Source organism: Aspergillus welwitschiae (genome assembly GCF_003344945.1).
Source record: "Aspergillus welwitschiae strain CBS 139.54b unplaced genomic scaffold BDQ94scaffold_74, whole genome shotgun sequence".
Classification (NCBI taxonomy): Eukaryota; Fungi; Ascomycota; class Eurotiomycetes; order Eurotiales; family Aspergillaceae; genus Aspergillus; species Aspergillus welwitschiae.
Window position 1 is genome coordinate 1,136 of NW_020798768.1, and position 23,468 is coordinate 24,603.

Sequence of the window (23,468 nt, forward strand, 5' to 3'; positions counted from 1 at the left end):
CCTTGCCAGCTTGCGCAGAGACGTCGAACCATATTGTCCGACCATCGGCTGTATTCGCCAAGGATGTCCCTCTCCGTACAGCAGAGGTTCAGAATTACCTTTGACAGTACAGGAATCATCCTCTGGAAGCGATCAATGATGTTTTTGCTTGTTAGGCAGACCGCAAGCGCACTTCTACTCCGACATCGATTGCGAGGAAGAGGTACATCATTTCGTTCCCCCGGCTCACCAGATGACTCGTGTTCAACGGCCAAATCCATGGCATCTGGGGGAGTACCGTGATCTTCTCCAGGCACAGAGCAAACAACAACGAGGCAAACAATTAACTCCGTATCCTCCTCCATACTTCACAGGAGAGCAAGTCTGGATTTTGGGACAGTGATTCAGGTGGACGCACCGTAATCTGCCCTTTGTCACTTGAAAGCCGATTCCAGAAAATCTTATCAGCGTCCTTCTGAATACGAACAAAGGGCAAGCTATGTAGCTCGACCACATTTGATGCGGTGACTGGCCTGCGTAGGGATCTTGATGCGTCGTGTCGGGATTTGCGTCCTTTTGACTTTCTCTTCTGGGTTTCGGTCAATGCTACCTCAGTCCCGTGTGTGCTCCATATCATAGGAGAGGTGACGGATGCAGAGGTAGGCGCTGCTGAAATCGGAGCATAATGTCGGATAAAATCAACGATTGGTCTGGGCGCCGTACTATCAAGCATATACGCATCAATAGTGTTCCAGAAGATCTTGTGCCTTTCCTCTAACGGCTTCACTTCATCAGAATGTAAAGATTCAGTTTGTTGATTTTGTGCTTTAGTCTGTGCAGTGTACCCTCAATAAACGATATCCAAGGCTGTTCCCGTCCATTCCATTCTGATTCTGCATCATTTGCCAATGAAGTATACTCATGGCTGACGCTGCGTATGTACTGGTAATGCTTGTCAGACTCCTGCATGCAAACAGCCACGACTGACATATCGTTAAGGGCTTGCGCGAATAGAAAGGGCATCGAATCACAAGGATTGACCTTTGGCATCTCGCGTTCGATGGTCCTCAAGACGCTACGCAGGCCGATTACGCGTAGCGTTGGGTCGTTTTCCTCCATCATGTCAGAGAGATAGCGAAATGTCTTCGTCCCTTTCCATGTCCAATCCGAGGACAGTCTCATCTTTTGTATCGATTCAAGGGCCTTGTTAAGAATGGAGCGCAGGATAGGGTCCAGAGACACCGCTTCCTTGAATAGCCCGATGTCATCGTAGGAAATAGATGAATCGGTCCACCCATTGCACAGACGAACTCTCTTAATGCGTTCGCTTAGGCAAACAAATGTATTGATACGGCTGAAGACAGAATACAGCAAGTTTGATGTATTTTTCCCAGTTTGCTGGATCCGCAATGACCAGTATTCTGAATCGCTGCGGAGCTGCTGTAAATCATTCAGTGCTTCTTCAGTAGATGCATCTAATACGCTTTGCAGGTATGACCAATCAATGCGATCTGGCCGCCTATAATCCATATGTGCAGATCTGCTCAAAAGGGAGAGTGTCGTGTCACTTCCAGTGCTGTCGCTTAGATGATCATCAGGCACTGGGGTTGCTAGAGTACCGGACACACAAGAAACAAGAAAGTCGTATATTTTTTTGTGCTATCAGCTTATACAAGCCAATGGCTGGGTTTAGTTGATACGGCTGCTTGATGACGTCAGGCTCAAACTGTATCCCGTATTTAGAACCTTCCTCTTCTGGGCCGGTAATAAATGATATTCTCCCCTGAATCTTGAGTAGTGGGAGCGCTCCGGACCAATATCCAAGATTTACAAATCGAGAATCAATGATTAAAAATCGCATCGGATGTAGGGAAGACCGAGTCTGTAATAGATTTGGAAGGATATCTGCGTGGGCTAGATCCTCCACATTAAGTAGCGGCGTGAGAAATGCATCCTTGTCCAAAGGCTTGGTGCTTGAGCGCGGCGCCAGTAAATAAATAGCGAAGTCCGGTTCATGATGCAGCTTAAACGTGTTGTGAAGCCAGGCACGTCGTTCCGCGGTTCGCATTCTGGTCCATCTTTCTTCAAATTGTTCAAGTGCCTCTTTTCTTCCCTGTAGGGTTTTCCAAAGACTTATTATTTCTTCTGCGGTATTCTCGATTTTCGCCCGAACTTTGTGCAAAGGGATTGCGTCGTCGTCCTTCAAAGAGCAAAAGCCAGATAACTTCTTAATATGTTCACGACGAGATGACGAATTTGGCCCAAAAATAGTCAGAAATATTCTGAGTTGCCCGTTCCCTCTAGGTAGACGATTTATCTCTGCAACATTGAGATCGCAGTCATTTTTCGGTGAATCGTTGATGTCATAGCCGAACTCGGAAAGGATCCTGAAATATCTCCGGTGCTCGTCTGTCACTTTCCGGGCGTGATCCAGCCAGGAATTCAGGTCTTTCCAATCCAAGGACTGCTTAATAAACAATTCAACGTGTCGAACCTTCGCTTCTATTTCGGGAGACAGCTGCGGTACGGTGACACTGCAATAATCTTTCGCCGCAAGAGCGGATAGTTTGGGACCTAACTCATCTATGTCCCTAGAGAGCCTGAGTATAGCAGAGACCGTATCTGGCATTCTTCAGAGAAATTAAATTCATAAATACTTTTTCGCGACAGTCTTTGCTTAAGACGAAAGGAGCAGCGGATGTAGAGCTGTTGGGAAGTTGCGTGTTTTGGCGGAGACTCAGTCCAAAGGGGATAGTAATTCCTGAAGTGGCTTATTCAGAATGATGGTGAGGGAAGAGGTCAATTCTTTGAGGTTTCGACTTCGAAAGCGGGGTAATCCAGATCTAGAACCACTGGCGGCAACATATCAGCTTTGATTGGTTGCACCAAATAAGATGTCAGGCCTAGGTGCACACCACAGCTGCCCTTGCCGCTCGCTGTCCAAAAGTCAGGAGCACAGAGAGACAGTAGAGCCAGGTCTAATCTTAGGATCATATTCTGGCAGGTACATTTTTTCACTCTTGACACGTATTTGAGACGATGAAGGTTTTTCAAATGCCATCTTAAGGGTACAGCACCCAAAACTGTTCTCCCCTGGGCGTTCAGTGGATATCATCGAAATGCTGCGGGATATTATGACGCATCTCGAAACCAACCCTGCGAAGGGGAACACCACACTTCAAGCGCTTAACGACAACATGTTTGGTCATGATTAGGTGGTGGTGGTGGTGGTGATGTCATTTACCCTGACCCCTCGCGTAAGCGATATGCAGGCTACTGCAACTATATCTCTGCCCTGGTGTCTCTATTGTACATCGTCCCATTTCTTAGAGGCGAACTTCCTCGCCTAGGGGCCTGTGTTGGCCATTCGCCTACAGTTTTGTCCTTGCGGATCCCTTCCTCCGCGACTACGAGACCTTCGGGATGCTTCCGCAAAATCCAAGACAGCCTTTACGTGGCTGGTATCCTTATTTCCTCCTAGCATGGTTGAGATGTCGCCGAATGTTTCACCGGTCGCTCTGCGTAAATTATGTCGTGGTATTTTTGAACTTGGGTAGTCGAGTATGACGTGTGACTGTTCCTTGGCGCCATATTCGCACTTATCCTCGTTCCGGAATCCATACTGTTTTCCGTAAGGTGCCAGCCAGCAGTGACCCGCGCGCAACTGGGTAAGGAGGTAGGCGCGGTCTCGTGGCAATGTATCGTACGGTCGTCGCGTCCGGCTGGCTGGCAACTCGGCGTCGATTCGCCCGAGGTGGCCGCCTTTTCTGAATACCTTCCATTCTTGTTCCCATTCTCGGTGGATGTTCTTTCGGATGGCTATCCTTTCTTGGGAAACTAGGCGTTTGAAAGGCTGCATCCTATCCGGGCCAACTGCTCGTTTGGCTAGCTTGTCTGCTGCATCGTTGCCAGGAATATCACTGTGCCCCGGGATCCACTGGAGGCGGAGGGGAATGCCTCGCGCTTTCAGTTCTGAGGCAGCCTGCAAGATGGCGTAAATAATCCGCTGTCCTGACTTGTTTCGTGGGTTCCTGATCGCCTGTAGTGCTGTGTTGTCGCAGAGGATTGTTGCCGTTTCGTTCTCTGGCGGTGTCGCGGTTGTCGGCCCCGGCCTTGCTGTTTTGAGGGCGAGGCTGATAGCGTAGAAAATGCCGATAACCTCCGCCGCATGGACCGACCAATTTGTCATAGAGCCTATGGAAACTTGTCGGGAGTCCGCTACTGCCTGTTCCCTGTCTAGGATCACTGCAGCGGCCCCGGGTCATGAATTCAGGCCTCGCCAAAACCCGCCCAAGACCCAACCCGCCCGCCAGATACCCGACCCGTGGGTCGGGTCTTGGGCGGGTTTCGTGTTGAAGTGAGATTTTTTCTTATTGTTGTTCTATCTTTACAGGGGCGGGATGCCTCATATATATATATATCTCTGTTCCCAATCCCTGCTAATGTTACACCACGTGATATTCAACACTCCCACTCGATGGCAACCACTGTCAAGGGTGCCAGCGACCATTCATCACGGTGGTGAAGGGTTCCGTTAAAACCTTCAAAAACCTTTAAGGAGAAAAGAAGGAAAGGGTACCCGTGCGCTCGGTCTCTCCCCAATGTCCGCAAGTCAAGAGGTGTCAGTCAATGCCAAGCCCTCTGCGAAACCATTCAAAACGTTCTCGTGCAAGAGGCTTTGTAAACCCGTCAGCAATCTGCTCCGTAGTTGGAACGTATTTCAGCGCCACTGCTCCAAGGTCATGAACTTCTCCTTGCCACTTGCGTTGGATTTCCATATGTTTTGTGCGAGAATGATATTGCGGGTTCGAGGACAGGGCGATGGCTCCTTGATTGTCACCACAGATAATCGTTGCGGCTTTTTCTTGGCTCATGTTTAACTCATTAAGAAGTCTCCTTAACCAGATTGCTTCTTTGGTTGCTTGTGTCTGGCCTAGAAATCCAGCTTCACAGGTCGAGAGGGCAACAACGCTTTGGCGCTTTGATTGCCAACTGATTGCCCCACTCCCGATATTGAAGAGATATCCAGCTGTTGATCGTCTGGTGTTGCGACATCCACCCCAGTCTGCATCTGTAAAGCCTTTCAGCATCTGGGGCTGACCCTTGTACGTGAGCCTGAGGCCTTTTGTGCCGTTGAGATATCGCAAGATGCGTCGGGCGAGATTCATGTGTTGCGTCCGGGATTTGCCAGATACCTGCTCGCCATTGAGACGGCATACGCGACGTCCCCCCTAGTCCCAAGCATGATGTACGTTAGGGATCCGACAATGCGTTGGTATGTGACTCTTCGATCTGGGGAACAGCTGTATCCCGGACTGTTCTCGGGAAGTGGTGAGGTTTCTATCGGCGTGCTGACGGGAGCGCCGCTGTTGATTCCGAACTGGTGAGCGACCTTGTCAATATACGCTTCTTGACTGAGGTAGAGCATCCTGTTTTGCTTGACCACTGAGGCAAATGTTTCGTCATAGTCGATCCCCTCTTCTTGTGTAAAGCCTCTCACTACCCATCGGCATTTATGGCGGATGACTTCGCCATGCGGTCCTCGTTTGACTTTGAAGACCCATTTTCCACTGAGGATCCGCCGATCTGTGGGAGGATCAACGAGCTCCCACGTTTTGTTTTGGTGGAGCGAGTTCACTTCTTCAAGCATTGCTCTTTCCCATTCGAGCCAGCTCGCGTCATTTTTCGCTTGATGCAGGGTACTTGGCTCAAAAGGTTCTGTTTCCTTTGCAGCCACTGTTAAGAACGTTGGGATGATGTTTTCTTCGGGTATATTCATTAACGCAAGCTCTTCTTCGCTATCACTAAATGTGTCTAGTGTGACCTGCGGAGCGCGAATTTTGAGTTCAGGATGGTTCTCTAGTGCTTCTTGTGGCACCGTATGAATTGGGTGGTCACGTTGGAGTTCTGGATATCGTTGCCATTCTCCTAGGTCTTAACCTTGGTGAGCGTCACCTTGTTGCTGGTCGCCGCCGGTTGGTGACTCATTCCTCTGGACGATGCCTTGTAAATCATCTGCGAATGGTCCAAAGGTATCGTCACTCCTTGTGGGCGACAAGGTCCTATCTCCCTGTACAGCAACGGGTGGCTGCGAGTCTTCGTCACTCGATTGAGACGACGCTGGTGTTTGCGAGTCTTCGTTACTCGACTGGTTTAGCCCTCGTGAGTTATCGTTACTCGATCGAGGCAGTGTGTGCGAGATATGTTTGCTCGACTTAGGTAGGGCCTGTTCTGGTGGTGCCATCGACAATTGGCGCCCAGAGGCGGGCACGGATGCTTGCCGTATGCCTACCGACGGTTGGTTTATTAGTCCCACCGTCTCACTCCCCCCTGCGGCAGCAGCCGTTACCGCAGGTAAGCCGTCTTGTCTGGCCACCACATCTTCTCTGGTCTGTGTGGAAGGAGATGCAAAGACTTCATGAAATTCAGCGTTTGGGGTCCCAACAATTCGTCCGTCTTCCAGCAGGATACGGTAGTTGGTATTTCCCTCGTAGCCTAGTAGGATGCATGGCCTTGTCCTTGGCCCTGTGAGCTTCTTCCTCAGTTTGGGGGAAATCAAGTACTCCCCTTTGGATCCGATCACTCAGAGTCGTGATAAGTCCGGCTTGTCACCGTACCACGCTTGATATGGAGTCATGTTCAGTTTGGACGAGGGCGACCGATTGGACAGGAAGGCTGCGGTTCGCGCAATTTCTGGCCAGAATTTCGGTGGTAGCCCCGCATGCGCGAGCGTAGGGCCAACCCGATCATAAATCGCCTTGTGCGCTCGTTCAGCGACTCCGTTCTGCTGGTGTTGGTCAATCCCCGTGACTTCCGCTTGGATGGCCCGTGAGAAGAGGATGAATTTCATTTCCTCTCCCACTTGCTCCGGGATCCGGTCGAGTCGTATACGTCTACATTTCCGTTCAGGCCGCTCATTATGGTCGAGGAAGAAACGCAGTGACTCTTCGTAGAAATGATCTCCCCGCGTGAGCATATAGCGGGGAACGGTGAATACTTCGGCGTAGTCAGAGTAGTACCAAGAATAGCAGCAGGTTAGCTTGATACTGCGGTGGATTGTTATACCCTAAATGGTCGAGCGCACCTACACTGGCCTCCGAGAGAATGGCGTTCACCAAAAAGGGCGAGCAGAATCGGCACTGCAGATTGCCGGCCCGCATGTCCAGGAGGAAAACATCCTTATCCAACCAGTGGAAAAAGGGATAGGTCCATGTCAGCCAGAGCGAAACGAGGTGGGATACAAGGTCATCGTCGTCGGTGACAGTGGTCCACGGCTTCGCAGGGACTCGATGAACGGGGCTATCGGCGAGACGGCGGACATCCAGGACGCGACGAGGATTTCGGGTTTGAGAGGGTGGTTGCTCCTCTTCGCCATCGTCGGAGGGACGAGAAATTTGGCTCTGGATCTCACGCAGTTACCGGGACGGTTCGATTTCACGCCCAGTAAACTGTTGCTCCAGGAAGATTTGGAGTTCCTCGAAGGAGGCATTACTCCGGACGAGATTCAAGAGCTGCTCCAGGCGCATGCTCTCACTTTCCCGGAGACCGTCAATCAATCGCAGCAGTCTCTTCGGCTTGTTCGAGACGCTCTAGCTTGCGCTTCATGGCGTATTTACGGCGCATGTCGGCCATCTCGTCGATCAGACATGGGATGCCGTTTGCCACACAGTGTTGACATGGTGGGTCACCTCTGCACTTGCGGGAAGCCAGCCGACGAAGGAAACTCTGATGTGATAGTACGAAGATACCAGTGAGATGTACGGGCTTAGTGAAAAAATCCCACCTTAAGCTTCTTCTGCTTACACGCCTTGCAGGCGGTTGTCTTGTGCTTGCGAACCTGAACTACATTGTCCGGAACCGTAGCATTCGAGGGCTGACCAGAAGCTGGAGCTAGAAAGCGGGAGGAGTGCGACGCAGACATACGTGAGGACGGATGAAAGCAACAAGGCGACCACCAAGGGAAGTCACCTTGAGGAGAGCGAGTACAAGAACAAGAGGTGAAGGGACAGCGACCCGAGGGAACGGATACAGGAGTCGCCAGGTGGGGTCGGATGGCGGGAGAAGATGGCAATAGCGTGGAAATGGGTCGATAAAATTGTTGATGCCTTCCCCCCACAACCTTTTCTTCCCTTTTACGATAGTATAGATGGGAAATAAGATCAACTTGACGACACTGCGTCCCGAGAACTAAGAAGAAGGCAAACGGTGGTGACGGCAAGTATTAGCAGTAGTGGTAGTCGTCCCTTTGTAGTAGTAACTCTAGAGGTTGGAATTATGTAACTAATGCGAAGGTCATGAGTTCAACCCCCATCGAGTGCACACTTCTCGTCATGCTCCCCCTCCGGGGTTTCTCGGGCGCGCCCCGGGCTCCGGCTCAGGCGCGTTCGGCTAGGTACTAGGAAAGCCTTCGCAAGACACTAGCATTGTTGGTATCCTAGATTTTGCGGATGCGCCACAAAGATTTCGGAGCCGCGCGCCACGAGGACCGCAGAACATAACCCGAGGCAATGGCCAACACAGGCCTTGACGAGGCTCTAAGTTCGTCCCGAAGGAAACAGTCAGGAAAAATAATGGATGTACCTAGAGATTAGGGTAGTGGAACACTGCATATCGCCTTGGGCGAGGGGCCAGCGTAAGAATACACACACACACACCCTGTACTTTGAATGTGTCCCAATCTTGCTCTAGTCCAATCAGGCTCAGCAAACGCCGAGTATCGGGAAAAAAACGGATTTCCGGGGAGATCGATCCGAAATATGACGGGCGGGCTTGACCACACATCTTTTCCATCCTGTCCCCTTCTGCCTTTGTCGAGGACTCACAGATACTCTTAGTTACCGTCTGTGGCAGGAATTGATATGCTGTGCGGTTCCTATTAAAGCGAAGGTATCATAGAGTATTTCTTTCCATGAACTTTGAGACTGAGAAACAATTTTGAATTCGCCACACATGTGCCAGCGATCCTGGTCTTCAACCTTCCGACCTGATCGTGTATACGTGTAAAATAATAAAAGAACATTCAACAGCATCATAACCATACAATTCCCCGATCTGAAGCATACACGCTTTAGACGGCAATATCATCACATCGCCGACAGGAACCGCATCAACGGCCGAGTCCAAAAGCTCATGAGTCAAAATAGTGCCGCTTCAGGTTCAGACAGATAGACTTCGATGAATTTCTCCTCAATGATACGCCAACTATCCGTAGCAGAGATTATCATCAAATGCCACCTTCTTCAATCTCTGTTTTGCAGGTATCTTAGTGCCCTTGCATGCAGTATTGCGACTGCGTCATGTCTGTTCATCACCAGACATTATACTTACTGCCACGCTTCCGAATTCTATACTCAAAGATGTCGCATGCTTGACTTTGACTTACTTCAATTACTTGGCTTGACTGATTATTCTGCCACGTTGTAGTAATAAATTGACAAAGTTCCTTGAATCTACATTTTGGGTCGCGCATTTTCTAATATTGACAACCAGCACGCGGCTCGTAATACCACTGCCGAACGATTTACATAGCTTATCGAATCATCGAGCGATGTACGCCCTAATGTTGATGCTAATTCCAAAAACGAATTTCCAGATCAGCTATTCGATTTATACAAGCTTCTGAACTCAAGATCGGGATCCTTTGGCGGTCTAACGAATACAAGATTTGGCTGGGATGGATACAGAGATATTGGCAATGCCGTCATATTGCTTGCATGATAACATGTACAGGGGCACCCGTGAAAAAGATGATTTAGAACCTCGCATTGTCAAACCAGAGCATTATCAGTGTCGAGATTGGGTACTGGGATATTGGATTTGAGCCATAAAAAAATTCAATATTAAGAATAATGCAGTTAATGAGGATCACTAGGTATGAGCCTTCATAAGCTAAAACCAAGATGACAAGGATTATTCGCTGAATATAAACAACAAAACTGTCTATCTCACTACCAAAATCTTCGCAACAATCGTGTCTTCTTGATAGTACTATTTCAAGAGCGTTCAGAACAGGACCACCTCTTACAATCTGCTGTTGATTTCTTGCAGTCGGATACACAACTTGACCTACCAGATATTTACAGAGTCAACATAAATGAACATAAAGAGCTATGCAAGATTCAAGGGGTGGACACAACAATGGTACTTCTTCTTGAAGATGGTTGCGAGCTCGACCGTTTCTTGAATCCGAACATCCATATTGTAGAATACTTGGTTTCAAGAGTGCTGAATGGTGTGGTCAAATTTTGAGATCATTAATGACTTAGAGCCACAGTCTAGTCGGAATCGCGCTACTGCCTCTTCGAAGCTTCACTGGGAAAGGCTGTTTCATGACGAGGGCTTGCGCGACCGCTGCCGAGTTGTTCATTGTTAGTGCATACCTAGAAGACAGGTAACAAAAGTATATTACAGTACCTATAATAACTCAGTATATGTCCTTCAAGCAAATCATCTATGTGCCATTTATCTCTATGCGCCTCTTTGGCTGAGTTATATTGAAAGACATTCCATAAAAGGTGGTGCAACCCAGCCGTAATTCTATCTGACCACCATAGTAAATGTCAAATTGGTCTTTCCCGTCACAATGAAAAATTCTTTAAAAGAACTCGTTTTGACAAGACTCTCGATATATACAAATCGGGTAATTGCAGCATTTTACTATCATACTAGCGCATAACTAGAATGAATCTACTGCTCCACGCGCAATTGATACCGTCTACATATTTCTTCGATACGTTTCTATAACCTCAAACTTTGAACAGTCCCTAGACTTGAGGACCGATTACGACCCACTGCAGTTTATTATAGCATATGGTTTGCTAGAGTAATTATGGTAAAATAGACCGAATGCCATCTATGAACAAAAAGCATGTCTTCTCCAAAGCCTCATCCAGTCAAATGAGCTTTCATAGCCCTTTAATTCGCGTCGAGACTTCTCGTCTGTCTCCAAGCAGGAAGACCTCTGGGTCTTCTCATAATCTCCAGAGATGTGTGTCAGTGATTCGCATCCACATTTACTATCAGTATAATTCTCTTTCCTGCAAGTCGTAGGGTTTATTCTGGATGTTGAATTGTTGAGGACAGCACTGCGACATTCCCTCGAGCAAAAAAGGCCACCTTTTGTGGTACTCTCACATGATAAACACGTGTGCGACGATTGCGACAAGGACATTCTGCCAAGTGATTATCTGTTTTAGTGACATAGTTGATTGAAGCAAGAAAGCACAAACTTACATCGGCAATCTGACACTTGCAGTGTTTAGTTAGGATAATTCTGTTCCAAGTACCGATTTTGATATCCAGAGAATTTGTTCTCTTCGTTTGCTTTTTAACAAGATCTTCAGAAATGAACACTGCAAGAAGTCATAAATTTGGGCAATAACAGAATGAGACGAATTGCAATGTGGTGTGTATAGTTCCGAGATTGAAGGCTTGCCTGCGCAACAGTTTGTTATAGGCGAGAGGCCACGGTTAATTCTTATTGAGTGAATTCACAAGTCGTATTCCACTATTAAGTTAGACCTCCAGACCACTTATTTAACTGGCAAGAATTAATTACCACGTAGCTTGCGTTCCACAGAGTCTGGAGTGCGGGAAAGAGCACGGATGATCAAAAGCGGCTCTAAGCGACGAAACCTTACATATGATCCCACAATCTCAGCTGGTCGGTGATACGTAAGATAACGTAACACTAAATTAAAGGCATACCTATGGACGCGGCGTGGTTTATTACCAGGGTGGAAATACAACCACGAAAGTGACTACTAGATAACTGCTGCGGGGAAACTGGTCGGATGGCTAAAACTCTATTTGACTGAATTCCCGCTTCGGAAGTATGAACGTCATGATGAGGTAGTAGAAGGTTACCAGATGATCATTCTACGTGCTCCACTTATGGCACCATTAGTTGTCACGTCAAGGGTGCTTGAGTCGAACTATGATATAATAAAAATAAAGCAGAGCGGGGAAACTGTTTTCTTGCCGTTCTTCGTATTGCTAAGCTATATTATTATTGTCCTCTGCCTGGCTGTCAGGTCTTCCCGTTCATTCTTGTCAATTAGATTCTGCAGCCTCACATGCGCAAACCTCCTGCACCGGAAACGTCCTATTATGAGATTCAATTAGCAGCTCCACGTCGCACCTTCCGACATCAGTGTGGGCTCGGCAATACTCTTCTTATTGAAACAAAGGTACTCGTGGCCAGATAGAAGTCACGGCTAAAGATCACCTTAGAAGTGTATTGCGCGCTACGAGATAAACCATGGGGAAAGAATGCGTCCTTAAGCGCTTTTCACGATGGTTTTGGCAGGCGTGGATGGTTGGTGGTTTAAGGGCTCCAGATAGCCTTCCAGAATTTGCGGTCACGCAAGATTCACAATTACCGGGCGTTCATCAAGATCCGCCAGGATTGGTGCAACGGTCTGACACCATAGATACACCATTTGCTTATCTCAAATCCGACAGAGGGCTAGAGGGACCACCCGCTAATGGTCCTGCCCTGAAAAGTCACCCATGCATGGCATGCAAGGCTTGGGGTGTGTCGTGCAATCAACAGCGGCCGCGCTGCACTCACTGTCTCGAGCAACAGATCCTTTGCTTCTATGTGGCTCGTGCTCCGAAATCATCGAAAAAGTCAACAGATTTGAAGGAGGGACTCAATCAGCTGAACGATTATCCAGAGCTACGCCTTTCAGGCGAAGTACTACATTGACATGTAAAGTTGATGTCTGGTGTTGGATTTATTGGATTGTTCTTTCATAGGGATATAAAGTGAAATACCAAATCGAACCTTAACGAGATAGAAGGATCAATGATTTGTGAGTCAAGGTACCGAGGCACAAAGAGAGCCAAGAAAAACGAGCGACGGAACAGTCGATTGGCGAAACATAACGTCGAGCCATAGCGAGGAAGCGGTCGGTAGGTCCTTGGGCAGAATTAGGTACATAAAGTAGCTTGCTTATACAGGGTGATGATGATGCTGAATCATACGCTGGCCCCCCGCCTTTAGGCGATATGCAGGGATCCACTAACTCTACTCTCTATGTTAGACCTCGCCAAAACGCGGGCTGGGTTGGGTTTCCATCTTCTGAACCCGCCCACGGGTTACCCAGGCTGGGATTCGGGGGGTCCCTGTTAAATATCACGGTGGCTGTAATGAGTATTATGGTGGCTGAGCCTTATGGCAGGGATGGGACCAGACATATATATGTGCTATCCCGTCCAGATGGTTGAGTATATCCCTAAGCTGCCGTGGCTCCTTCTGCGATAGTCCGTCAGCAATATGGCGAGCCTAAAGCACGGTCAGACCGAGAAATGCATATCCTGGGAGGATTGAGGCAACCTGCATTCTTGCTGGTTATCTTCTCCATGACCTCCGGCGGATTGCCGATCACATCGGTAATGAGGTAGAATTGGTGAATATAATCCATTCCAGGAAACAACGGTACACCCCGTAACATCTCCGCGAGGATGCAACCTGCGCTCCATATGTCTACCTCGACTCCGTATTGCTGCCGCATTAGCATGATCTCCGGGGCCCGGTAGTATCGAGTCGAAAAGTAACCTGACATTCGGTGCTCCCGCACGCGCGCTAGCCCGAAGTCACAGATTTTCAGATCACAGTTCTCGTCGATTAGTATGTTGCTTGGCTTGGATCCCAGTGCATCACGCCTGCCGAGTGAATGCATTTCCGCGCATGCTGGAGAACATTAAAGAGCTCGAATTACGAGTCTCATGAGACTGGGTACCATTAGCTGAAACGTAAAGAGCTGGCTGATTTAGTTATCCAGGGTTTGGATTGTAACAGACGGCCCAGGTCCGTCCTCAAAAGCTGGGTAGCAAGGTACCTGCCATGATCCGTTCGTGCGATGTTCCGTTCTTCCAGCAAACAGTCGTACATATCTTCCAGCGGAGAAAGACAAATATCATATAGTCCAATGAGCTGTCTGGCGTTAGCCTAGGCTAGAAGGCGAGCCCAGAGGCATTTTGTGCTGTAAATTTCTTAGAAGCTTGACTTCTCGATAGGTACGCTTCGCTATGAATGATGATGTAAAGATGTTTATCATCTCCTTGATGGCAACTGAGTGTTGCATCATTCAATCATATGCCGAGCTAGACGAGCAGCATTGGTCAGCTCGCGCCACCGCCGCAGCACATTCCGAGCGAGGTGAAATTTACCGGACAAGTCTAAAAGCTCCAAAAGTCCAACAGGCTGTACGTTTGCATACCTAGACGAAAGGTTATTCCCCGGTGAAGACGGTGACTCTCCAGAAGACTTGTTAGCTGATTGTCGGCTCAAACTTTGTGCCTAGGACATCGGAGTGAATAAATCTCCATAGTGTCCAAAAGGCGATATACGCAAGCCAAAGTCAGACTGGATTAGTGGCAAAGATGGCCGGGGCGAGCGAAGTGGCAGCGCAACGTACTTTTGTGGCTGGCAACAAATTCAATCGTTTCTGACCGAATGCACGTGGACGATTAGGTCAACAAATTCTGCCATGTAGAACGTGTCAGCCATCATCTATGCAATAGACAAGGTCTAGCGCATGTGGTGAGTAGTATTGAGTGGGCTAGGAACTCTTAGGAGGAAAAAGAAGTTGAGGTGGTGGAACGTTGCGGTAAGCCCGACCTCATTTCCGGTCTTTTGAGTGTCGGGACGGGTACCCATTCATCTTGTTGGAGCACCTACTCCCTACTAGGCAGGGCTGCATTCAAGCATCAGGTGATGATTTACAGGTCATGTACTGTTTACCTCTCCTGCGAGCTCCCAGCTACGTAGCCTAGATAATTATCATCACCATCAGTATAATATTTTCTCAGGCTATTGCGGCCATAGGTTGCTTGGAGCCCCAAAGTAGTGGCTCCTTACTCTATCTAGCGTTGATGGTTATGTCTTACATTTGTACTGTTCTGCCCTGCATCAATCCTCAATTTTGTCTTGGTAGCGTCCCCTTTGTATCCGGACCCCTTGGGTCTCCCTCATTAACCTGCCTCTGTTTGCCGCAAATTTTAACACAGCCCGTACCACTTTTAGATTAGATTTCCACCGAGCTCACCATCGATGAGGTTCCTGTCGGTGCCGACCTAGCCCGATCAGTCTCCTAGCGCAAATGACAGATCGCCAAACCTGTCGCCCATCGCTGGAACCATGTCGTTGCGAAGATGATCCCATCTTCTACATCGAAAGAGAAAGTAACTCACTTTCCTCGCATACACGCACAGGCTCCGCTATTCAATTGCTGGATTGCAAACAGAAAAACCCGCAAACCCGCGTGGTCTGTTCTCAGCTGTGGGAACATAGATGCCTCGTGTTGATTTAGGTCAACGTATAAGAGTATCATGTGCTTGCCTGGGAATGTAGTATCGGAAGGTCGCGTGAATTGCCCCCAGCACGTTTCTGGAATTCCTGTATCTCTGCCTTCGAGATCTTCCGGCGCACCTCACTCCACAAGGTGAATTTGATTCGAGTATCTGTCCACTGAGGGTGTCGATCAGGACTGCTTGGATCGCCGGATCCTTGATTAAGGAGTGACCGAAACTCTACGTCGCCTTCTGTGAGGTCGTGGGCGGCCGACCACAGTAGCTCGACCTGGGTTCGTCTCTCAACGATCTCAAGGCTGACATTTATCATCTGACTCAGTAACCATTGCCCACTGGTTGCGAAAGTTTGTGAGCAATTCGAGCAAAGTGCGGTAGTTCGTGACGAACATGACGTGAACGCTGGAGGGCGCCATTGAAATCCTGGGGACCATTGTCTTCATATAGGTTGCAGCTACGTAGATAGCTCTGAGTTGCCTGTAGTACATATTCATGTGCTCTTCTCTTCCTATGGCCTGATGCCAATTGGGGACGGTTGCGTTGTGGACTCTCGCCATAGACCCCACGTGATGACGCCTCGGTGCGCAGCGCCATGGGTGAACGTCTCTAATCGAGCTTTACTATTGGGTTGATGGCGTCGGTCATTGAACTCCCTCCTCTGCGGTGATATAATCCCTCGTGGTTGGCTTGCAAGTGTCCAATGCAGTTGGTAGGATTGTCTCCAACTCCATTTTCGGCAGCAGTGGCCAGTTAGAAGTTTAAACGGTGGAAGAACTTGTCATTCTGATTGGAGATAGCTTCACGACATTCCCAAAAGGGATGTGTTAAGGGAGGGGGTTTTGGGGGGGGGGAGGGGGGGGTGACACCTGATCCAGTGGTGGAGAAATCTCGTTTTTAGCCGAATGTTGGTGCTTTTGATACTTGCTTCCGACTTCACGATAGCTATGATACGGTCCAGAATAAGCTTAAAATTGGCTGTATTTGTGCCGCTTACAGTGTCTTGGTCACCTAGGGAGGGACTAGATAGCCTTTGGTAGGTTTGCACCACACCGATGCAGCATAGTCCACTGTTGCCATCACAGCCAAGGTAAACAGTGGTCGGGCAGTCTTGAGCGCCAGCCCCTTGAGCCTCTTTCACGCTAATGCTGCTTGTATTCCCTTCTTCGCTGCCATGGCAGCATGGAGCCTAAAGTGTAATTTCTGATCTAGGACGACCCTTAGGAGCTTCACAGCGGACTGGGCTAGCACAGGAGTTCCCTCGACCCACAGAGGCACCGCTGCTTGTTGCCTGAGGCGAGGATTCCTTGTGAAATGGATGATGTTGTTCCCTCTGGTTCAAACAAGGCCCCCGACTCTGGCCCATTGAAGAGCCCTTGGAATTAGTCTCCCTGGTAACCATAGTGTGTTAGCCTGGGCAGAGGAGCCAACCACCGAATGGGTGTAGTTGTCCACAAACGCGATGGCACCTTTCTTATCAGTGATACGAGCTTTCACCAATTTGGCGTTCATAAAGGGACAGGGTTGGCGATAAAGTTGAGCCCTGTGATAGCCCTGCATGATCAAAGGATATCAGCTTTGAGCAGTACTTATCGGCAACGATCCGCGCACGGTCGCTCAGTGCAGAAGCATGATATCAGCCGTACCAGAATTTCAGGGAGTCGATTCTGACAATCGGCGCAGGAGGACCTCTTTGAGCACCCCATTGTATGCAATATTGACGTTGAAGATCACGAGAGTAAGGACATTTCCTGACTTTCTACGCGTCGTAGACCTTTTCCATCAAGACATTCAGTGCTTGCCCACAGGATTGTCTACTGCGTGCACCGAAATGATTTGCTGGCAGTAATTGATATTTCTCGACCAGACAGGAAATCCGCTTGGCTACAATCGCCTCCATTATTTTGCGAGAGTTGGTAGGGGAGCTATTGGCCGATATGGTTCAGGCAGCGTCCGGTCTATGTTGAATCAGTGGAGCACGATGATCTTTGTTGTTCTCCAGCTTTCAGGGATACATTTCAACCTTAGTGATGCTTCGAATATCTGGAAGATTCGTTTTCCCATTGCTGGCCACGCTTCTCACCATACTCCCACCGGAAGCCCGTCTTGTCAGGGAGCCTTCCAGGACCGAGCACGCCGAACGGCAGCCTCAACCTCCTCCTGCATCAACGGATTGCACTCGCCGTTTTGCCTCTTCTCTCGTCTGTCTAGCTTCCTCCTCTTGCCGTCCTGCCGCTTCTCAAAGCCTTTATTGTTCTTCAACCTGACGTTGCAATTCGGCTATTGTTTCCTCTATGCCTTTTCGAGTAAAGTACCAGCAGACAGTCGAGTGAAATAAATTGTGCTCCACAGCGCAGATGATACTAGCGGGCGCGGGTAATAGAGTGTGGGAGCGCGTGTCTGCTTGTTTACCGGCTTACTCATCCCTTGAGCCGGTGTTAATGTTTGCCTCAGGCAGATATCTGCTTCGGTTTCAGGTTCATTTGTCTCAGAGAATGCCGGCTCGATGATACCTAGATTTGTCCCGTCAGCACATGGAGAAGTCTGATACCTCACCTACCTCAGCGAGTAGGGTTACCACGGCGAGGGACGGTTTCGATTGCATTGCTCGTGAGACCAACATTTCGTGTAATATGAGCACTAAGGAAATCTCCCGTTGTATAATCTCGCTGAGAGGAAGTGCATAATCAAGCACTTAATCAGCAAGAACTCTTTCAAAATAACTAGGTAACGTAACGTAATCACCAATCGGACGGGCCACACAATCGGGCGGACCACCCGCCTGCTACAATCGCCCGATATAATCACTATGAAGCCTTTCAGTCAACACAAATGCCTATTAAAAAGCTATCTAGCTAATTACTAGGTGGTTTAGAATACTGTGTACGTCAGTAGCCAATATTGAAGCAATTACTGCAGCGTGGAGGCGCGCGCGAGGGGGTCTCCGTAGGTTGAGATTGAGGTTCAACCTCAACCTTTTCATCATCTTGCACCTCTTCCTCTTCTTATATAGATTTCTGGGCCTCTTCAATAGTAGTGCCTTCTGTATGGATCATCTGCTTCCTCGAACGCTTCCTCTTTTCCAGCTGCTTTTCATGGCTAGCACGTAATTCCTCATTCTCCTTAGCCAGTATAATTGAGTTTGTTATTGCTAGCTCGCACCCTTTGAGGAGCTGGCGTAGTGTAGAATGTGTAGATGAAGTTGGACTTGCCTGACGCTTCTGAAGTAAGCTTTTTCACAGTATTTTGAAGCTTCAAGAAATACTTTATATTATGTGGTGTTTGAAGCACTGAGCCACTTGACTGACTGTCCGGACTTAGTAGTATTTTCAAGCGAATATGTAGTTGAGAAAGCACTCGATCAGGATCTAGGGGAACTAGACCTGTTGCTCTAAAACCACTGATAATATTTGACTTGTAAAGTATATTAATGAGCTTTAGGATAGACCTCTAGGAAGTCAAGCTTATCAATATAATTGCGGCCGTATTGCATCTGCTTTTAGACCATGCCTCCGTACGTACGTTTAAGCACGCTAAAACAACCGACATCAAGAGACTGAAGCAGGTGTGACGAATGAGCAGGTAAACAAATAAGTATAATATCATTTCCAACACAGGATTAGTCGAATTCAGGTGTCAAATAACTACCGTGGCTATCAAGGACTAGAAAACTGTATTTGCCTACTGATTTACCTCTAACCAACGGAATGAAGTGTTTTTGAAGCCATCAAAGTCGGATTATATCAGTAGTCCAACCGTTATCGCTGACTTCGATCCTCCAGATAGAGGGAACGGATTGATCTTCATACCACGCCTTTAGATATATTTTATCTTTGAAGATCAAGATCAGAGGTAAAACCACTCCATTAGATCAAATACACTCAATAGAAGTGACCCATTCCCGATTCCCTGGTTATATAAGAGACGGCCGGCCAGCTCTTTAAGAACTAGTCACTACTTTAGATATAGCAATTAGTTCCATAGCAAACCCTGTTTCATCAAAATAATATATATCATCTGATGAGATCCCGTACTCTTGAATACTTCGTTGACCCGATTGAACCAGTCTCTTATAATATCAGAATCCTCCATTTTAGCTCTTTGATAGTTGTATCGTCTAGCAAAACGGGTACGTAGAGATTCGTGGCGTTTAACAAAGTTATAAGCCCAATTATTGCCTACTTCTTCGGAATTTGAATAACCTCGTTTAGAAAGGATTAGATTAGCCATTTTTCTGACTTCAAGCGGCCGAGGACTTGCGCCTCGCTTATCTAGAGATAGAATCCATTTGACAAGCGATTCCTCTTCAAATTTCGATAATTTTTGGCGTGTGTTGACTATATCTCTGATAAAGTCACGTTCAACTAATCAAGCCTCAAGAGTGGTTCGAGCGACATTGTAAACACGCACTGCCTCGCGAATACTAGCGAATTAGCCTTTCTGAATAGCTTCAATAGCAAGAAGAATCCTTCCTTCTTGCTCCACCCGCGATTTAGACGAGATAGGTGTTTTTGGTGGCATCTGTAGTGGTTAAAAGGCCTCAGGTAGGAGATTGAAGGTGGTGTTTTCGAAGAGGTGGCCCGCCCGATTGTGTGGCCCGTCCGATTGGTGATTACATTCATCAACGTTCGGACGGGCCACACGGTTGGGCGGGCCATCCTGTTATCCCATATAAACGATGTCTTTTTGATTCTTTTATCTATCAACCAATACTATACTTAAGAAGCTCTAACTTTGTAAATAGATTATATATGTAAGGATAGATATCCCATATCTTTTTATGATTATTAAATTTCTGTTTGACATAGTCAGATTGAAGTCTTATATAATACACTTAAAATACCGAAATCGTAATAGGATAATCTATTAAATATATTCAAAGGGATTTTTGAAAAGCATATAATGCTATTTCTATATTATTTAAAACCTATATAGAAGAAATCTAATCTTTCTAGACTATAATGTTTGAGATATATTGTGTTTAAAAAGGTATCTTTTATATGGTATTACCAGATGGCCCGTCCGACCGTTGATTACGTTAGAGAAAATAGGCTTACTCTCCTCCTGTTGACTGCATGTTGGAGTAACAAAGCTACTGCATAATCTAGGCTTTGAGAATCAGGCAACATGCATTTATTACCCAACGGACCTCATTAACAAGTAGGAAACCCGTGTTTCCCCCGTCTATCTCATTAACAAGTAGGAAACCCGTGTTTCCCCCGTCTATCTCATTAACAAGTAGGAAACCCGTGTTTCCCCCGTCTATTTCAAAAGCACCTTGTGGTCGCCTCGATGCTGTAGATTGCCGGCATGTATTTCCTCTCGCCGATACATTTGGCAGCCAATTCGTTCCATGCAATCTCTTGAGGTCCCGGTAGTAGTTGCCCTTCAAAAGGGACCAGACGCCTACCAATTGCTCTCGTCATAGAGGCCATTAGCAGTTAGAGTTGCAAAACATGATCTAGTCATGGTGTTTCAATCTTATCATCAGAGCCATCGGCATCACATTCCCAACATTGTTTGCAGGATGGAGAAATGGAAGCGGACAGTGACAGACAACCCTCCAACAGGTTCGCTCTGTCTGCTTTGCTTAGCCCCAATGATGACGTAGCCGCACAGATAGACTGCATCCTGATCGTGACCACCAGCGCCATCGAGCAGCTGGATCACCCCTTCCTTCGCAAAGAGCCCGTTGACATGGAGTTCGACTATGGCCAAGCAGAGTCTGACACTTTCTCATGTTCTTCATGCAACCCGCCGCTGGGCGTGTCATGGGTATTCTGGACGCAGGGAACAGATGCGCCCACCTCGCTCGCCAGCTTGCGCGGAGTAGACGTCAGACCATATCGTCCATCGATCCGCTATCTTTGCAAAAAAGCGCCCATCCATGTCGTTACCATGCAGTGAAGGTTCAAATTACCTTTTGCAGTACAGGAGTCGTCCTTCGAAAGGTGTCGAAGATGCTCTTACCTTGTTTGGCGAACCACAACCGCACTTCCACTTCGACATGGATTTCGAGCAGGACTTGTCCTCATTTCATATCCGAGGCTCACTGGATTTCCTTATGTTCGACGGCTAAATCTATAGCATCTGGGTAGATATTGTGACCTCTCAGCGCGGAGCGAGCAATGACGAGGTGGACAATCAACCCCATATCCTTCTCCAACATGAATCAAAAGAGAGCATGTCCGGATATTGGGACAGTGACCCAGGTAGTCGCGCGAAGAGCGGAAACCTTACACTGCAAGAATTATCGAGCATGGGGTTAGGCAGATACTGACCTGCCTTTAGCCTAAACTGTTCACCCACCATTTACCAACGATGGAGCTGATCAAACAACATTGAGAAGCGACAATCGATTGGCTTCCCTCATAGTCCACGAGAATTTCTGCCAATTTCGGGCATTTGTCTGGACCCACGATCTAATGCCAGAAGATCGTGTCGAATCCTGGTCCCGTGGGTAACGGAAGAGGGAATCCGGACTGGTACTGTAAATACAGACTCCAGGAGAGCCGTCAGGATACCGCTGCACAAGCTTCTGCGATGATGAAGAAGTTGCGCAATAAACTTCTACAGGCTACTCCCTGTAGATAAAACGACATGTGTTTCCGGCCTGGGCTGTAAAGGATGTATCCTGCCCCAACTTGTAGACAACCAAAAAATTTTGCAGAATTCAGTCACTTATTTTTAGCAGCACCTCCTAAGCCGTAGTGGATTCTTCGCGGCAGCAGCTTAAAACGAGCTGATGTTATGATTTAGTGGGCAACCAGGCCTGCCGAACCTTCTACTTATCAGACCGACATTTGTAAGGAAAGCCTGAGGCTTGTTGAATAGTCGCATGCCCCAACAACGTCTTGTCCTCACTGGGCCTGGATGTGCTGACTCGGGCTGAAACCGGGAGATCAACATTCTGCCTCCAGGATGAGGACTAGCGAAGCACGATACGGAAAGTCACATCCAATGGTATCACTTTACAGCGCTTCGAGTCAAAAGAAATAGATGCTGGGATACTGTAGCACGAAAGCTGATTGCCCTTGATGGCCCCAGAAAGGTGGCTTTAGAGACCGTCCGATGCCAAGCGGTAGTGAGACGCTTTGCCTGATTAGGAACAATATCCTAGCCGCCCGAGCAATTTTGCTCTCCGAACAGATATCAAAACCCCACAGATTTTCGTGGCAGGTACCCGCTCCCAAAGAAAGACAGTTTGGTTAATTACTTGACCACGTCCAACGAGTGAAAATTTTCACCACCTTTTTACAGGCTCCGGTTGCCCTACCCCTGGTCTGCAGGTCATTGAGCTTCCCGGCGGCTGGGTCTTTCAATGGACCGCGAACAAGCGCGAAGGGCTTGCTACCATATTTCGGATGAGAAACGCACGGCGTCTACAGGTTCGTCGGACCCTAACAAGCGCAAAGCCCTACTATAATGCTGGACAAAGGTAAAAGCAGAATCAGTTTCGATGCCTGGAAGATACCCGTCGAAACGAACGGGCAACATATCTCTCAAATAAACCACTCGCGTGCAAGCGAGGAAAACCGTGGTTTCAGCCGAACACAACCCTGTCCGGTCATCTTTAGCAATGAATAACTTTACTGGAGACTTACCTGTTCTTTGGCCCGACTGGGCGCTGCTTTGCTCAAGGCGTCGCTAGAGTACCTCGTCGGTGCGAGATCTTTTGCTCATCCAATGATCAGACGGGCAATTTCATGGGTCTATTGTGCACTAACCATTGTCAAGTTGGATGGGAACGTGCTTAAAGTCAGTATTATATCATTGCTCAGGCCCTTTGGAAGATGAGGATTAAAGGTTGGATATTTCCTTCATAGAAAACGCGCGCCGCAGTCTCGTTGATATGACCGAGGTTGACAGTTACTGGAATTTTGACGCTCGAACATGGGAGTCTGCAAGAGGAGCCTTGCTTCAAAAGACCGTCCACCTTGCTGAGCTGGCCTTAACCCGACTGCTGAAGCAAGTCAAGGCAAAGAATTACGGTCGTTTATGACTGGGCTCGCGTGCCGTGGTCTGAGAATCATCGATCATCACTAGGGTCAACGGACCGTTGGCCACTTACGCGCCGATTGTCATTGATAGCGGTGGTTACACTAACCGAACGAAAAGGCTCTTCATATTTCTGACTCACAGCAACCCGGTGAGTCATGAAGACATCTCAACCGTGA

At 48.0% G+C, this 23,468-nt stretch overlaps 5 protein-coding genes across 5 annotated transcripts; 3 read left to right on the top strand and 2 right to left on the bottom strand.

Annotated features, from left to right (window-relative positions):
- Positions 1–322: 322 nt before the first annotated feature.
- On the bottom strand, positions 323–1,509 carry BDQ94DRAFT_175991 (uncharacterized protein; the record flags this gene model as incomplete). Its single annotated transcript, XM_026772596.1, has 2 exons — positions 323–765; positions 825–1,509. 2 exons carry the CDS (start codon positions 1,507–1,509, stop codon positions 323–325), a joined length of 1,128 nt encoding a protein of 375 aa, XP_026620019.1.
- A 5,540-nt stretch (positions 1,510–7,049) lies between these two features.
- Positions 7,050–7,767, top strand: BDQ94DRAFT_175994 (uncharacterized protein; the record flags this gene model as incomplete). The annotated part of the gene is made up of 2 exons (XM_026772597.1): positions 7,050–7,658; positions 7,717–7,767. The coding sequence occupies 2 exons, from the start codon at positions 7,050–7,052 to the stop codon at positions 7,765–7,767; spliced, it is 660 nt and encodes a 219-aa protein (XP_026620020.1).
- A 2,901-nt stretch (positions 7,768–10,668) lies between these two features.
- Positions 10,669–11,406, bottom strand: BDQ94DRAFT_154690 (uncharacterized protein). Its single transcript, XM_026768335.1, is given in 3 exon segments — positions 10,669–11,150; positions 11,212–11,244; positions 11,257–11,406. The coding sequence occupies 1 exon segment, from the start codon at positions 11,147–11,149 to the stop codon at positions 10,832–10,834; it is 318 nt and encodes a 105-aa protein (XP_026620021.1). The 5' UTR covers position 11,150; positions 11,212–11,244; positions 11,257–11,406; the 3' UTR covers positions 10,669–10,831.
- Positions 11,407–12,138: 732 nt separating this feature from the next.
- On the top strand, positions 12,139–12,728 carry BDQ94DRAFT_123317 (uncharacterized protein). The gene has a single exon (XM_026763813.1). The coding sequence runs from the start codon at positions 12,239–12,241 to the stop codon at positions 12,686–12,688; it is 450 nt and encodes a 149-aa protein (XP_026620022.1). The 5' UTR covers positions 12,139–12,238; the 3' UTR covers positions 12,689–12,728.
- An 8,098-nt stretch (positions 12,729–20,826) lies between these two features.
- On the top strand, positions 20,827–21,370 carry BDQ94DRAFT_175996 (uncharacterized protein; the record flags this gene model as incomplete). The annotated part of the gene is made up of 2 exons (XM_026772598.1): positions 20,827–21,126; positions 21,221–21,370. 2 exons carry the CDS (start codon positions 20,827–20,829, stop codon positions 21,368–21,370), a joined length of 450 nt encoding a protein of 149 aa, XP_026620023.1.
- Between the last annotated feature and the right edge of the window lie 2,098 nt (positions 21,371–23,468).